The sequence below is a fragment of the Vicia villosa genome, unplaced genomic scaffold, assembly GCF_029867415.1.
Source record: "Vicia villosa cultivar HV-30 ecotype Madison, WI unplaced genomic scaffold, Vvil1.0 ctg.000463F_1_1, whole genome shotgun sequence".
NCBI classification, from domain to species: domain Eukaryota; kingdom Viridiplantae; phylum Streptophyta; class Magnoliopsida; order Fabales; family Fabaceae; genus Vicia; species Vicia villosa.
Genome location: NW_026705221.1, coordinates 106,921 through 123,345, shown reverse-complemented (window position 1 = coordinate 123,345; position 16,425 = coordinate 106,921). Strand labels below are relative to the sequence as shown.

General features: G+C 31.8%; 1 protein-coding gene across 1 annotated transcript; it reads left to right on the top strand.

Moving 5' to 3' along the window:
- The first annotated feature begins 11,399 nt into the window (after window positions 1–11,399).
- Window positions 11,400–15,251, top strand: LOC131628545 (cationic amino acid transporter 7, chloroplastic-like). The gene is made up of 5 exons (XM_058899373.1): window positions 11,400–11,876; window positions 11,977–12,196; window positions 12,299–12,647; window positions 12,899–13,127; window positions 14,408–15,251. Exons 1-5 carry the CDS (start codon window positions 11,495–11,497, stop codon window positions 14,974–14,976), a joined length of 1,749 nt encoding a protein of 582 aa, XP_058755356.1. The 5' UTR covers window positions 11,400–11,494; the 3' UTR covers window positions 14,977–15,251.
- The last annotated feature ends 1,174 nt before the right edge of the window (window positions 15,252–16,425 follow it).

Sequence of the window (16,425 nt, the reverse complement as noted above, 5' to 3'; positions counted from 1 at the left end):
CATCTCACACCTAAAGGTGGCAAATTGGTGTGGTCATTTCATTTAAGTCCATTTCACAAAAATCTGCAAAATAACAATTTGTAAAATAACGGGATGTTATTAAGGTTTCTGGCCTAAAATTTTTACCCTCTCTAAAAAATAATAAGATTCGGCAAGAAAGGTCTTGAACTCCTAAAGACTAAAAATTATCAAAATTATTATTAATACCCACGCCTACAAAAGTCTGAAAAAATAAGAGCGGTGTAAGTCTAAAACTATGATCCGTCTAACGGAAAAATACACACATATCAGATTGACCTGTATGAATATGCATTGGAAATCTAAGAGAAAAAATTGTAAATTTATGTTAATGTTATAAACCACTTTGGATCTTCTCCTTCATTTTTCTCTCTTTTCCTCTCCATCCTCTCTATCTCTCTCTTAATTTCATTCTCTCTCTTTATTATATTTTGTTTTTAATGACGAGTGAAAGTGAGATTAAGAGAGATAGAGAGGATGGAAGGGAATGAGAGAAAAATGAAGGACATGATCCAAATCCGTTACAAACCAGTCCCTAATGCTTATAAATTGAATATTTAGTTTACATATCAGACTTGAATCCTTGCTAATAAAAATCTCATTGTTGGGCATTTGTATGTGTTTGCAGTAATACTATCGATCAATTCAAAATTTTCAATATAATACTTTGATAATAAGGATCCACTATGCATCCAACATATTCTTTGAAGATGGTGTTAAACTATTGTAGAATGTTTCCAACTGTATGCAAAAATGGAATATGGTGGGCTATTGCCTTAACACCTTGAACCTTTTCCCAACATCAAATAACGATTTTATTTCTCATATTGTTATTCTCGATAAAAGAGAAGTGGTTTTTTTATTAGGTTTTGGAGTTTTCAAAACATTATGTTCTTGTTATTGTGTTATTTTTTTCTTCCTGTTTTATTTTTTTTCAAATAATTGGTATTAGAGATTCTAATTCAATTCGGGGATATGAGTTTTTAGTATAATTTGTGGTTGCAGCTTTGTTTAATCTTCTACATTAGAAAAGAATGATGGTGTTGTGAAAGAGTTGTTGAATTGCAGTCACAAATTATGTTGTGCAGTATGGGCTAGAGAAAATTGATTGAGGAATTGTTTTTGACTTGTGGAAAGTTGAAGTCAAAGATGTGTTGATACAATCAAATTTAAACAAGGTGTGAGATTATGTCGATGGTTGAAGAGCTTCTTACCAACATAGAAGTTGCACCATAAGTTTTCAACCTAGTTTTTGACATGTGGAAAATCTTGAAGCGGTTTAACTTCAAGTGAAGTATACTCTCTTTTTTAGGTGGAGTATGATAGTTTTTAAAACTATGATTGTCGGTGAAGACAATGTGAAAATTCTTAGAGTGATGTGGTTTCAAGTGATTATACTCTTTATAGTGGAGTATGATTGTTAGTGAAGACAATGAAAGTTAGTGTATTAATTTCAATTATGGTGGAGATTGTTAGGACAATGTTGCGGAGTTCAGGAGAGTCGGAAGCACCAATAAGACTAATGCTCCCGAACCATAAGAGAGGGAGACGTCGCATCTCAACCCAAAATCTTAAGGTGTTAGATAAATGAGTTTTCTCTCTTATAAATCCAACATTTCATCATTCATAGACAATGTGATAATTTAACCACTCACATTTGCACCCAGCATAAAATCGTACAAAAATCTCTGTATTATAATGTTTGTGATGTTTGGCCTCATTTAAAAAATAAGAACATTATAAATCTAACAAAAAGTGAGAGAATGATCAAATTTGTTTGAATTTAAAATAAAAAAATATTTTTTAAGTAAAGTAAAATAAAAAGATTAAAATTATAATTAATAACAAACTTTAAAATCAAAATCGTTCGATTAAAATATACTTGAGTTGATTTTTTAAAACATTTTTTTATTAAATTATTTTTAATAAAAATATTATAACTTTTGTATTTGATATACAACTCTCATATTTTTAGAGAAGGGAATAGTTGTGCAGATTCTCTTGTTAACATAGGTCTTACTATTACAGACTCAATTCGTTTTAATTCTATTCCCCTTTTTTTAGAGCAGATTTTGTGAAGCATAACTTAGATTTGTCTTTCTTCAGGTTATTTCGGGTTGAGAGAGTCTTGGCCTAGTCTTCCCTCTCTTTTTTTTTTTTTTATCTCTTTTCTTTTTAATTATATATAACCTCATTCAAAAAATAGTACTTTTTGAAATACATTTGCACATGCAACAATTATTATTAGTAAAATTATTTTAAAATGTTATATATTTTTAACCTTTTAATTATTTTGTAAATTTAATAGTACAATTTGTTTAGTTAAAATATGTTTATTACAACTAATTGTTACAATATTTATATTTATTATAAATTTTAATTTTTTAAATTTTTATAACTCAATTATAATTGATTTTAGTTGTTTAAAATATTAAAACTCAACATAATTTAATTGAATTTTTAAAAAAATTTAAACACAAAATTGGTAATCAATTTCAGCCATACTTTAACTTAATATCGAATCTCCATTTTATTGCTATTTTAGTTACATATTAATTTAAAAACAAAAGATCATAAAATACAATAATTAAAAAATTTCCCTTGAACAAGTTTTAACATATAATATCAATTATCCAATATTTTTGTCAATGAATGATATGTCACAAAACTGAAAAATGATTTATTCTGGCTTTTCCAAAATAAGCACGTGGAGAAGTAAAATATGTGTACTATAAATTTTAGTAGCTATAGATAAGTCCAAAGTTGAAATAAGAAGTCAAGTTGTTGTTGAACTTTTAATAAATGACAAAAACGGTAATGACATATACACACAATTCAACTCAAACAAACAATATCTTAAATTTTGTCCGCAAGTTTAGAGGGACGAGAAAACTTTGAGTTAAAATGAATAAAAAAGAATAATAATTCATCAACTTGAATGAATAGAGGGTTGTACTGTACATAGTTGCTTCTCTTCACTGTCTTGTACTATAAACACTTATATTACCTTAAAGTTTGATATGACATCTAATTAGTTAAATTATCTCTTTTCTTTTTCATTTAACTTATTCATAGTTAGGTCTTGGTATATATATTGGAATATGTAAATCAATTATTATCAATCCGCTTTCTTTGTAGTAAGACAAAATATGCAAATCGACATCATGGAAGTAACATTACAACTTGTATTATAGGTTTACAAAAGGTCCCAGATATATAATATGGTGTTGTATTTAGCACAAACAAAGAGTGATACTTAGTATAAAATAAATATGAATAGAAATAAAATATGTATATAGAGAATATCGGGGTATACATTTGAACTAACCTCTTATTCTTATTGAGTGAAAAAAAACTCTAACTTTATCTATCATATGAAAAAAAAGAAAGATGTTTGGCTTAATATCAACATGTCTTTCGTTCAGCTTCTATCAATTCATTTTTGATCTTCTTTCCATTAAGCTTCTATCATACTCGACGAAACATCTTCCTCTTATCAAACCAATTTTCATCTTCTTTCCCATACCCTGTCCAACTTTTATTTTGTGTGTTCCAATTTTTTTTCTGTCAACGAAACTTGCTTTCTACATACCATGGCAAGACCATTTGAGAATGTCAAGGATATTAGCGACGGGAAATAGATTTGGAAGATCACTGTCAAAGTTCATCATAAATGGAATGTCATCTCTAACACCATGAAGCACTTCGAGATGATCGTCATTGACAAAGAGGTGACTTCATGAAAGTTATAATTCATCCATTTTCTTCAGATTTTACATTATTTATTAAGTTTCGTTGCATTAATGGTATTGTTCTGTTTTTTCGTTTGATAAATTTCACAAGCGTACTTTCCGTTATTTCTTCATGTTCAAATTGTATGGTTTTGTATTTATCCATTTGTAATCTGTGATGTTGTAATGCTATTTCTTCATTTACAAAATAATATATTTACCACGTTTATACCTTTATGCATACGGTTGTTGTATGATATATTTGAAATCTGTATTTTGGTTTCTTGATACTAAAACTATTCCATTTCATTTTTAAGCTTTATTTGGTTGAATGTGTTTCATAAGCTTTTGTTTCTTTTTTCTTTTAAACTACTTTTGTTTAGATATTTCACTTTTTTTTATGAACTTTTTCTTACTTGGTTGAATATGTTGAATAAGCTTCTGTTCCTTTTTTTTAAAACTATTATAAGTCTCACTTATTTTGTTGAACTTCTTTTTAATAAGTATACGTGAACTTCATGATTTAATTTTTTTTTTTTACAGGGGACTGATATTTATGTGGATGTTCCCGTATTGTATAGCTAGACTTACAATTCCCATTTAATTGTTAACAACAATTGCACAATAGCAAACTTTCAGGTTCAACTATATGAGGTAGTCTTCAAACCTTCCAACCACAAGTTTCTCTTGAAATTCACTGGAGGAACCACAATTGGTGATAGAAACAAACATCAGATCCCGGACAGAGTTATTAACTTCACTATGTTCTATGATATTATTATGACAAATGGAAAAAGGATGCATTGATAGGTATACATCGTGGCACCTCTAGTTTTTATTTGACGTTTTGTTTTGAGGTTGTAGTAGATGTTGTATGGGAGGTGTTTGTCGAATCGGCCATGACTATCAAGAGACTAACATGAATCAAACTGTAACGCTTCACTAAAAACAAATGGATATCTTATAAACAAAATGATCAATAAACAAACTAACGTAGAAACTCTAAACAAAACTATCAACAAACTATTTCAGTGAAAAAAGTGATATATAAATTGTTTCAGTGAAGAACAAACCTGTTCTGAAAATGAATATCGGTTGACGAAATGACGTTTGATGATTATTTGTTGGAAGAGATTTGATGAATATCAGTTTGAAAATCGCCTAGGGTTTTTTGCAAAATTAGAGTGACGAAATGACGTATGAGCGTTGATAGGTAAATGAAAAGTTAAAACTAGATTGTAGTCTGAAGTATTTCATGCAAAATAAGTGTCACGTTGGTTTTATATAAAAACCGACGTGACAATAGTAATTAAAAAGTTAAAATATAAAAAACACAATAACGTCATATTTTGGTAATTCATTTAAAAGATATATCACGTAGATTTTTGACAAAAACTGAGGGGTTTGAATATATCAAATAAATAAAATAAAATAAGATTTTAAAAATAGTATTTTAAAATTGTTAATGCAAAATGTATTACCTCTCAGTTGGACCATGTAGCCGAGGTAAATAATAAAAAAATAAATTAATTAACAAAGATAAAAATGGAATTTGGAAAGACGCCAAGTGAGAAATATTAATTTAACAATTGAAAAAAAAAACATAAAATGCAGCAACCTGGGTGTCGAAGTGAGCTCCCTTGTAGCTATATTCCCTCGATTTTCTTAAAAATCAAGGAAAAAGCTTGTTTATTTTAAAAAAAATACAGGCGCTTTTAGGACCTAAACCCTCGTTTTTTATTATTTGGGGTGTAAGTTTCGTCATAAAAAGCGTTATTTGTAGTAGTTGTGGAGGCCAGGTAAGGCTTTAAGTTGTGTAATCGAAGGTGGAACTAGAGTCTCTATCGCACTAATTTAAATAGATATGGCTAACAATGAAGCTTGAACCAGATTTAAATAGAGAAAAACAAACATTCCAGGATCTACAACGTTTTGCAAAGGAGGAAAAGGTGATTTATTACTTGTTACTAGAGCAACAACAACATATTCACGTGCACCAACAAATATGGTAGATTTAGATCCAGATTGATAATCGTATGAACTAAAGATCGGGAAATCTTATGGAACAAAATTGATATTATGCTTGGTTGAATCAAGACTTGATGGATCCTTGCGCTTGATCGTGGATGCTTTCACCCCGATGATTGAAGGAGATTACAAAATGCAAAGTTTGAGAGTGAATGCGAATTTGTAGATATCATAGGAGTCAAAACTCGATTTCCACAAACGACGCCAATGTTCCATTCTGGAACCAGAAATGAGAGGAGAAACGACGGTGATGGCAAATTGCTTCTTCTGATGCAGTGGAGCGGGAGGACATGTAAGGTAAACACTCCAACGCCCAAGTCAGTACATGAAGAAGAAGAGTGAAATGAAATTGAATTTGAAACTTGGTACCTCAATTTATCACCTTTTCTCTCTCTCTCTCTCTCTCTCTATATATATATATATATATATATATATATATATATATATATATATATATATATATATATAAAGGGATATAAAGAACTTGATATTTGCTAGGCTTAATTTTTGGAGAGTCATTGAATGTATTTGTAGTTGAGATCCTTTGTCATTATTAGGATAGTAATCTTTATGTGCTGAGAAGGTTTTAGAAGAAGTGGGACCCTTTCCTGGTGGTCGACCCAGAACACAAATAAGGATACATCTTTGTTAAAGCTATTCTTGTGCTGCTTCGCCTGCACACATTCCTCACATACCTCGTTTGGAATATCGATTTCTAGCAATCCTGAAACCATATTCTTTCTTTTCAAGTCTTTGATGTATTTGAAGTTGAGATGACCTGGTCGATAGTGCCACATCCATTCATCTCTGCTAGCTTCAGTCGAAATGCACTTGTGCTCCATCACATTGAGTTCGATCTTGATGGTTCTATTTTGAGACATAGGAGCCTTCAAGATTAACCTTTCACTTGCGTTGACGACTCTCATTATCTTGTCTTTGATCGACACTTTGTAGTTCTTTTCGACCAACTGCCAAATGCTGAGCAAGTTGCTCTTCATGCCTGGTATGTACAACACATTGGAAATTACTGGCCTTTTCCATCTTTCCTTATAATTAGAACGTCTCCAATACATTCAGCTGCTAGAGTATTGTCATTTATGAATTTCACCATATTATTCATTGAGGGGTTTATGTTGACAAACCAATCTTTTCTTCTAGACATGTGTGATGAGCATCTTGAATTCAAGTACCATTGGTCCTTGAATTTATCTTCATCTTTTGTTTTGACCATCAGCAGCATCTCTTCTTCTTCATGTTTTGCAAACATTGCATCACTTTCTTGATTCTCACGCTTCTCTGGACACTTTATAGAATAGTGACCATACTTTTGACAATTGAAACACTGAATGTGACTTTTGTCAGGCTTTCGACTACCACCTCTTCCTGTACCTGCAACACCATCTCTTTGGTTGCTTTGGTATGAGGGTTTTCTCTTATTCGACCAACTTACTTCTTGTTGACTTCGACCAGTAGAATTATTGTAGCCACCTCTACCTTTATTTTCATTCCAACTTCCTTTCCCTTTCTTTTCATTTGCCGACTGAACCTGCAAAGCCACATCACTCTTCGACTTGCCTACAGCTCTTTCAACCATTTATTGTGCATGAGATTTAAGCGTCTCATGAAGCTCTTCCTATGTCAATTTCGTCAAATCCTTTGACTCTTCCATGGCTACCACCACGTGGTCGAACTTAGGGGCCAAAGACCTCAAGATCTTCGAAACAACAGCTCTTGTTGTTAAGGCTTCTCCATATATCTTGATTTGATTCACTAGTTTCGTAACTCTAATGAAAAAACCAGTTATGATTTCACTATCTTCCATCTGAAGCAATTCATACTTTCTTTTGTGAGTTTGTAACCTCACCTCTTTCACCTTCTCTGCGCCTCCAAAAGACTTTCCAAGAATCTCTCAAGCTTCTTTTGCAGATTCAGAATCACTAACATTTTCGAAGTTGTATGAACTCAGAAATTTATGAATTATAAAGAATGCTTTATAAGTCTTCTTTTCCAATTCTTCCTGTTCTTCCTTTTCTTCTTCTGAAGCGTCTTCTTCAAGCTCTTCTACTTCATCCTTTACAAGATCCCAAAGACCTTGACACCTGAATAGAACCTTCATCTGTTTGCACCAATTCTCATAGTCGTCTACTTTCAGAATTTGTAAACTTGCTGGATAATTTTCATTCCCATAATTCACCACCTTCTTGATTTTCTTCTTCTTCTTCTTCCCTTGATCGATAAATCGGAGCTCTTGATACCAGATGTTGGAAATCTACCAAAACCTATGATGAATTTTTATCAATCTTGATGAACATGATTGTTATCACCACACGATAACAATGAAAAGAGAAAAGAAATTTAAAGAAGAAAATATATTAGGATTTCTGTAGAGTAACTCTCTACCTACACAAACTGTGGAAAACTTTGTTATTCACTTGCAACTGCAAATTCTGTGAATATAACTCAATTGACTTGATTACAAAAATAGGGGTTACTCCCTCTATTTATAGATTTAGATTAGCTTGCTCTCTAAGCCAATGCCCAAAACTATAAAAGCCCAAAATACCTATTTTGAAACTAAATCAAATCTAATATATTTTAGATCTAAATCAAATCTATCTAATTTAGATCTAAATCAAATATGTGTGTAACAAACTGGTTTCACACTTCTAAATTAAATCAAATCTTTTTGACACAAGGAATTACAATTTAACACACCACCTAATTCATTGCGTCTAACGAGGGAGCGTATTACACTTGAGACACACTTTGTGAGAGACACACACCACTTGTCCACCTAAAACCTTAAGGTGATAGGTGTTTGGGTTCTCTCACTTATAAAGTGTTCATTCTTCCCTTTTCTAACTAATGTGGGACTTCTTCCTCCCACTTGATTCTCAACAGAAACTAGAGGTGGCAAAACGAGTCTGATCCACTGAATATGCCTATTTTTTTTCCTTTGTTTTGCAGAGCAGACCAATAAAGGGCTCCAAGTACCTCAAGAAAAAGTTAGGTTGTTAGATCCTATTGAACACATTATATACCGGACATTTGTCCATTGAGACAAGTGTCCGTAAAAAAAAGTTATATGAATTCAAACCCTAAACCCCACTATAAAAGGCGTTAAATATAAGTACACAATTCTAAACTTAAAACCTCTCACTTACGGTTGTTAGAGACTTAAGCATATGAGTATTTTCAGGAACCCCTTCGTCGAATCGGAGTTGAAGAATACCCGGACCTTCAATAAAATTTGCCATCATATCACAATTCACTCCCTTAACATGAACGAAAAAAGTCTCTTTTGGATAAGATAATTATAACCATGCATTATGATTTTAACGTTTACAAATAAACCATTAATTTAATATGAATATATCGAAGTTGATATGTCAATTTGAATCATAACAAACATCATTACAAGATAGAAAATCTAACAACTTCGCAGTCATACATCAAATAAAACTCACTTATACGACAAATTAAAAAAATGAATAAAAAATTCAAAAATATGTTGATATTAGAGGTGACAAAACGAGTCTGATCCGTTGGATATGCCTATTTTTTTCCTTTGTTTTGTGGAACAAACCAATAATTTAAACTCACACATTCTAATATGTCCACCCTATTTATTTTTGCACATTAACAATTTTTTTAATTAAAATTTAACTTATAAAAATAAAAGGTCCGCGTGACCGTTGACCTAACGAACCAAAATTTTAAATTCGTACTCTCAACTATGTCCAACATTCTCTTCCTATAGTCGAAACAATTTATTATTACTTGTAATAAAAAATCTCCAAAACCATTCCTATCCGATAAGGTGATATCGTATTTCTCAATACAAACCCAACCTCGCAGCCTTACTAATTGCATAACGTTAAAGTTGAAACAAACTATGTGCTGATATACGCCAACTTTTAGGTTGGAAGTGTTTGACACCATTAACACTTGTCCTGAATCTCTGCCATGGTTCCGGTCGGTTACGGTTTCATCTTTGAATTTTTCACATGAAACCAACCAACCATTAATATTATTAACCAGCTGGTTTCTCCTCACACCCTTCATTCAACAACCTCTTCTCATAACCATCCATTTCGTGACGTTTCATTTCATATATATATCCTCCGTATTTTTGTCCTCTTCTTTAACTGTTACACATTTTTCTCTTTTTCATGCATTTCTGTACTTTAATACTATCTCTCTTTTGCATCTACTCCAGATTTTATTTAATTGCTTTTGTTTTTTTACATCAGCTTTTTTTACTCTGAAGAGTAAAAGTAAATTTTCTGAATTTTACTTAATTTAGAAAGCTAGCTAGTTTAAAATACTAGAAATGTTGAGAATATACTACTACTACTAGTAGTTTATTTTTGAGTATGTGTACAAAGATCTTTTATTATGTGACGTTTGACAGTGATTTTTTCGTACCTGTGAAACTATGAAAGTGATTTTTAACATTGAAATGGAATCAAAATAATTAAAGAATAACTTGTGAATTAAGTTATTACCGATCTAATACATAGCTAGCGTAGAACGGACAGAAGCTTAATATAGGTATATGAACTTTTATGGATTTTTTTAATATTTGTTTGTAAGAGATGGAAGAAAGGCTTTGAGAATTGAGCTAGAGTAAAAGTAACTGGCTCTTCATTTCATGGTTACAAATTTTTATTATTGATTTGGAAAAGATCTCGTAAATATTTTATTTTTTATTTTAAAAATAATTTATTTTTGTAAATTAATTAATAATTTGTAAATAATTTATCCATCTAGATGACTTTATATACTTAAATTGTTTATCAAATAATTTAAAACATGTCATTGATTTGTTTTTCATAAAAGATTTTTTTTTTCAAAAGAAGTAATTAAAATTACTGACTTTTAAATGATGGATAAAAACTGAATGAAAGAATAAAAGTAGAGGGTAATTTTTTTAATGGATCAAATCTGTATGAAAGAATTAAAGTAGAGGATAATTTTTTAATTAAAACTCAAATTAAAATATAGTTGAAATTTTAAGAGAAAATAAGTGATGTTTGTCAATCAATCACAGTCATATATCTAATTACTTCACATTTTAATTTTAAATTTTTTTTAATGACATGTCTGATTGTTGGTTTACTATTGACTTGAATGACATTATAAAACTATTTTACACTCTTAGTGTTTGTTCCTTAAATTCAAATTTTAATATGAAAGTGTAAATTATTAATTTAGAGTTTAATTTTGTTGACTGTATTTATTTGTTGATATTTATAAAATTAATAAATATATTTATGTATTAAAATAAAATATTTATATATTAAAATATATGAGTAAAATATTTTTTTTAGATAATAATATTGATATGGTATAAAAATTAATGATTTGCTTTAGATATTAATTTAATTTAAATATTAAAAAATTTATATTATTTATTTGATTTTCAAACTTAAGAAACATTTTTGTGATGGTAAATTTACTTACATGGTATGGAAGGTAAAATTGAATGAATATTTATATTTATATTTTATATAAAATGTAAAAATATAAATTAATAAACAGCATTATCCTTTTCCTTGATTTGATACTTTAGTTCAGTGAACTGAAACTGAAACTGTTCCCCAGCAATCTTTTTGCACTTTTCATTTCCCTACGCTATAAAACCTCACTTTCAAACCCATCCACAACACACAGAAACACCAAAAACTTAACCAAAAAAACAAACGGCTCACACAATGGCTAGCCACGCCTCATCTTTCTCGAGCCTCCGAGCCTATCTCCGAGCCGTCTCTCAAACACCGTCTCGCTTCGCTCGGCGCGGTTTCTCCGTCTCAACCTCTTATGAAGAAATGAGCCGCGTTCGAGCCAGGTCAGGCACCAGCATGCGGAAGTCTCTCCGATGGTTTGACCTAGTCGGCTTCGGAATCGGCGGAATGGTCGGTGCCGGAGTGTTCGTCACCACCGGTAACGCTACGCATAATTTCGCAGGTCCCGCTGTTGTCCTATCTTTCGCCATTGCCGGTTTCTGCGCTCTTTTATCGGCCTTTTGTTACACTGAGTTCGCCGTCGATATGCCGGTCGCCGGTGGTGCTTTTAGCTACCTCCGCGTCACATTCGGTAACTTAACTTCCTTGACTTCCTTTTGACTGCACGTCTTCATCGTCATTGATTTCAGCAAATTTTCATTACTCACGTTACGTCATTTTCAATTTTACAGGTGAATTTGCGGCGTTTTTAACCGGAGCGAATCTCGTTATGGACTACGTTATGTCCAATGCCGCCGTGGCTCGAGGCTTCACGGCGTACGTCGGCACCACAATCGGTATCTCCTCCGCTAAATGGAGGATCGTAATTCCTTCTTTTCCGAAAGGTTTCAACGAAATAGATATGGTTGCTGTTGCGGTTGTTTTACTCATCACAATCGTTATCTGTTACAGGTTCATGATCATTGATCCATAATTCATAATCAATTCATTAATTAAGCTTAATTTCTCTTTAATTACTAACGTTTATTTTTTCTTCTTCTGTCAATTTTTCAGTACGAGGGAGAGCTCAGTGGTGAATATGATATTGACAGCTTTGCACATATTGTTCATAGCATTTGTGATAGTGATAGGTTTTTGGAAAGGGAGTTGGAAGAATTTTACACAACCGGCTAATCCGGAGAATCCTTCTGGTTTTTTTCCCCACGGTGCCGCCGGTGTGTTTAACGGCGCGGCAGCGGTTTATTTAAGCTACATTGGTTATGATGCTGTTTCAACAATGGCAGAAGAGGTTAAAGAGCCTGTGAAAGATATTCCAATAGGTGTTTCTGGATCTGTGATTATCGTGACGGTTCTTTATTGTCTTATGGCAGCTTCTATGTGCATGCTTCTTCCTTACGATATGGTAAATTGAAAATTTGTCTTGTTCTCAATTATATAGTCTATGTATCATCGACACCTCTGATCCTAATCAAATGGTGTTAGTGTCATGTATTTGTACGCATATGTATATGGCATATACATAACACTAACACACGTAATTATATTTATTATTAAAATTATAATTGATGTCGATGGATCAATAGTGCTGTGTCTAGTATCTGTGTCTAAGTAGTTTCCAATACGAGGTGATATTGATTTTGATCATGTGTGTAGATTGATCCTGAGGCACCATTTTCAGCTGCTTTTAAATCAGACGGTTGGGGATGGGTGTCAAGAGTGATAGGAGTGGGGGCCAGTTTTGGAATATTAACATCATTGATAGTGGCAATGTTGGGTCAGGCTCGTTATATGTGTGTAATTGGACGTTCTAATGTGGTCCCTGCTTGGTTTGCCAAGGTCCACCCAAAAACATCTACTCCTGTCAACGCCTCTGCTTTTCTTGGTATGTTCCAATGTGCTTTTTTTCTCTTGTTATCTATGATAATAGTGATTGATATCAATTCATTGTATAGGCTTTTTCATTTGGTTGTTGTGTTTTAAGTTTCTTGGTAACTTGTGTGGATTGTGTGAAATAATGCTGTGGGGATATCATTAGTGTTTTCTGAATGGTTTTTCACCTTCCTTCCGAAAGGAATGGGACCCACTTCAACAATATAGCTCTGGCTGAGATTTTTTCAGGGGATTTGTGTGGCTTTTCTGTTGGATTGTGATAAGATTTTATGTTTCCTCATTAATGTGTCTTAATGGGCGCACATGAATCACATTGAATGTCATTTTGTATCGACAGTGAAATTGAGAGAATCACAATGACCTATATCATGTCGTAAAATTGTTTGACTGAATCATAAATTACATTGAATGTCATTTTGTATTGACGGTGAGGTTGACAAAATCACGATAACCTATCTGAAGTCGTAAAATTGACATAATCACGATGAGTATGACCCTGTGAAATTGTCCGAATTGCTGTGAAATATTAATATGTTGTGGACACACCAAATGTGGTGTCTCTTTTTGATAGAAATTTAGTAAAGATTAATTCCTTTCTTTAGACTTAACCATAGTTAGTAGATTGGGGCTTTAACATTTATCAATAAAAGGTGGCTAAAAGAGAAGTGCTTTTAAGAGTCAAATAAGCTACTTTTCACATGGATAATTGTGAAAAACTGTAGTTGCCATAGTATAGAATTACTACTTTTATTGGAAGTGAAACTGGGTAACGCACTTCAAAACAGTGGTCAAGTAGAAAACGTTATCATTTCATATAGTGTCACATGTTTTCTAGTGTGTTTTCCTATTTCTTGTAGTATTATAATATGGTACAGAACCCCCTCCACCTCGGTACAAAAACAACTGTGTTAAGCATGTTGCTGTGAATCATTCACTGATTGTGACACTTTCTTTCTTATCTCATTAGGAGAATAATAATAAACCATTTGAGGTGGAAGATAAAGATATTGGTGCTAGTTTTTAATTTTAAATTGATTCTATACCTTCACTTGATTTATTCCTCTTGATTAGAATCATTGACGAATGATTTTGACCTGACCTTACCTCTTTGATGTACTAGCTACTTAAAGTTACCTCAATCATGGACTTGAATTTCAATGATTTTATGCTATGTTATACATTTTGAGTTTTGACTTTTCACATTCTACTGTTATGAGTGGTTGCATTATTGTGCTTTTTTATGATGGTAACATTTTTCTCATATCATTTCAGGGATATTCACTGCAGCAATTGCACTTTTCACTGATCTTGATGTTCTTCTCAACCTTGTATCAATTGGAACACTTTTTGTTTTCTACATGGTTGCAAATGCTGTTGTTTACCGACGCTACGTGGCTGCAGGGACAACGAATCCATGGCCGACCGTGTCGTTTCTCATATCATTTTCCTTCACTTCCATTGTGTTTACTCTTATATGGAAAATTGTGCCAACAGGAGTAGCAAAAGCCGGGATGTTAGTTGCTTGTGGTGTGTTTGCTATAGCAATATTACAGTTTTTCCATTTCACAGTTCCTCAAGCTCGAAAGCCGGAGTTTTGGGGTGTACCTCTAATGCCATGGATACCAGCTATGTCAATATTTTTGAATTTGTTTTTGCTTGGATCACTTGATGGAAAATCGTATATTCGATTCGGAGTGTTTTCGGCTGTTACAGTGCTGTTCTATGTCTTATACAGTGTTCATGCTAGCTTTGATGCAGAAGGAGATGGTTCTCTTGATCAAAAGAGTGGTGAAATCCATGTGGAATCAAAAGAAAATGTGGACCAAAGTTTCAAAGTGTAGTTGAATAGAATTATATATAATTTAATAATAATTATTAATTATTATTATATGTTTATGAATTTTAATTCAAATTGACTTGAACCTTTTTGGGTGGTTAATCTTCACTAGGAACAAGTGGGAGGAAGAATTATGTGACATGAATATTAAATTGATTAGAATATTAGCATAGGCTGCAAAGTTTATAGAAGTGGCGAATTGTATAGTTAAAAGGCAGCTTAGGTGATAATCTCTTTTGTAAATTCTTTGGTTTATGTCATCATTCCAAAGAAAAGAAATCTTTGCATATCTTATGAACACTCTGACTGAGATATTAGAATCTTTGTAACAGCTTAATTTATAAAAGAAAATGGAAATAAGAATAGATTATCGTCTATACACGAGTCTCTGGTTATCTATGATTTAATCGTGACCAGACAAATTTTAAGCATTATACAATCCGTTTTGTACGCTCTAAAAAACGGTTATGTTTACTACAATAATAAAATCACAATGCAACCATGTTAACTTTGATGGTTTCTTTCCACGTGTATCTTGGTTTCATTTTTGAAAAAGTCAAAAGTGATTTTAGAGATGTAAATTGATTTTAACGTGTTTGATTTTTCTTTGAAAAATTGATTTTACCTTCTTCAAAATTGCTCCACTTCACATTATAACTTCTAAATGCTAGTTTAAAAGAACAAATGGATTGTGCAATCTATTTCCTAAAAAACAACATTGTGCCACATTGAATGCAAGTTGTCATATAGATTTCTATGGATCTTCTTCACCATGATTAAAGATGTAAATGTTATCTTAATAATCCTAATAGTGGAGAAAGGATTTGTGCCAGATGAACACAAATTGTGATGCTAGATTATGTAATCCTCATTAACATGATTAAGGGTCTAAATGGTATCATATCATAATAATCTCAATAATTGCATTTGGAATTTATATAAAGGACCATTATGCTAGGGTCATGTGGTCTATTTTAAGTTATAAAAAAAATCAATTAATATAACACAAAGTGGACTTGATGTCATTCTTAAAGAAGAAATATATTTAAAGGGATATACTACTATTTAACAATTGATGTATATTCATTCCTCATTAGCAACATACATTGTGAAAATTGAAATTTAAAGAAGAAATTTTGATAAACATGAATTATGTTTATCACATATTGTGTAGTCACATCTTGTATGTAATGGCAAGCATTCATAAATTATTAGTTATATTAATTATGATTTGTCATATTTTCTTTGATAATTTGAGGATTAACACAAAAAGAAAGAAAATCCCACTAAAATATTTTCATAACTTTTTCTTGTGAAAACTTTATTATTTTAAATAAAATATAAGTATTTGACATAATAATAGATTAAAGGCAAAAAATGGGAACTTTCTCCATCACTAATGAGATGTGACTCCTTCCATTAGTGTCAAGATTTTTCAATTATATCAATTTGT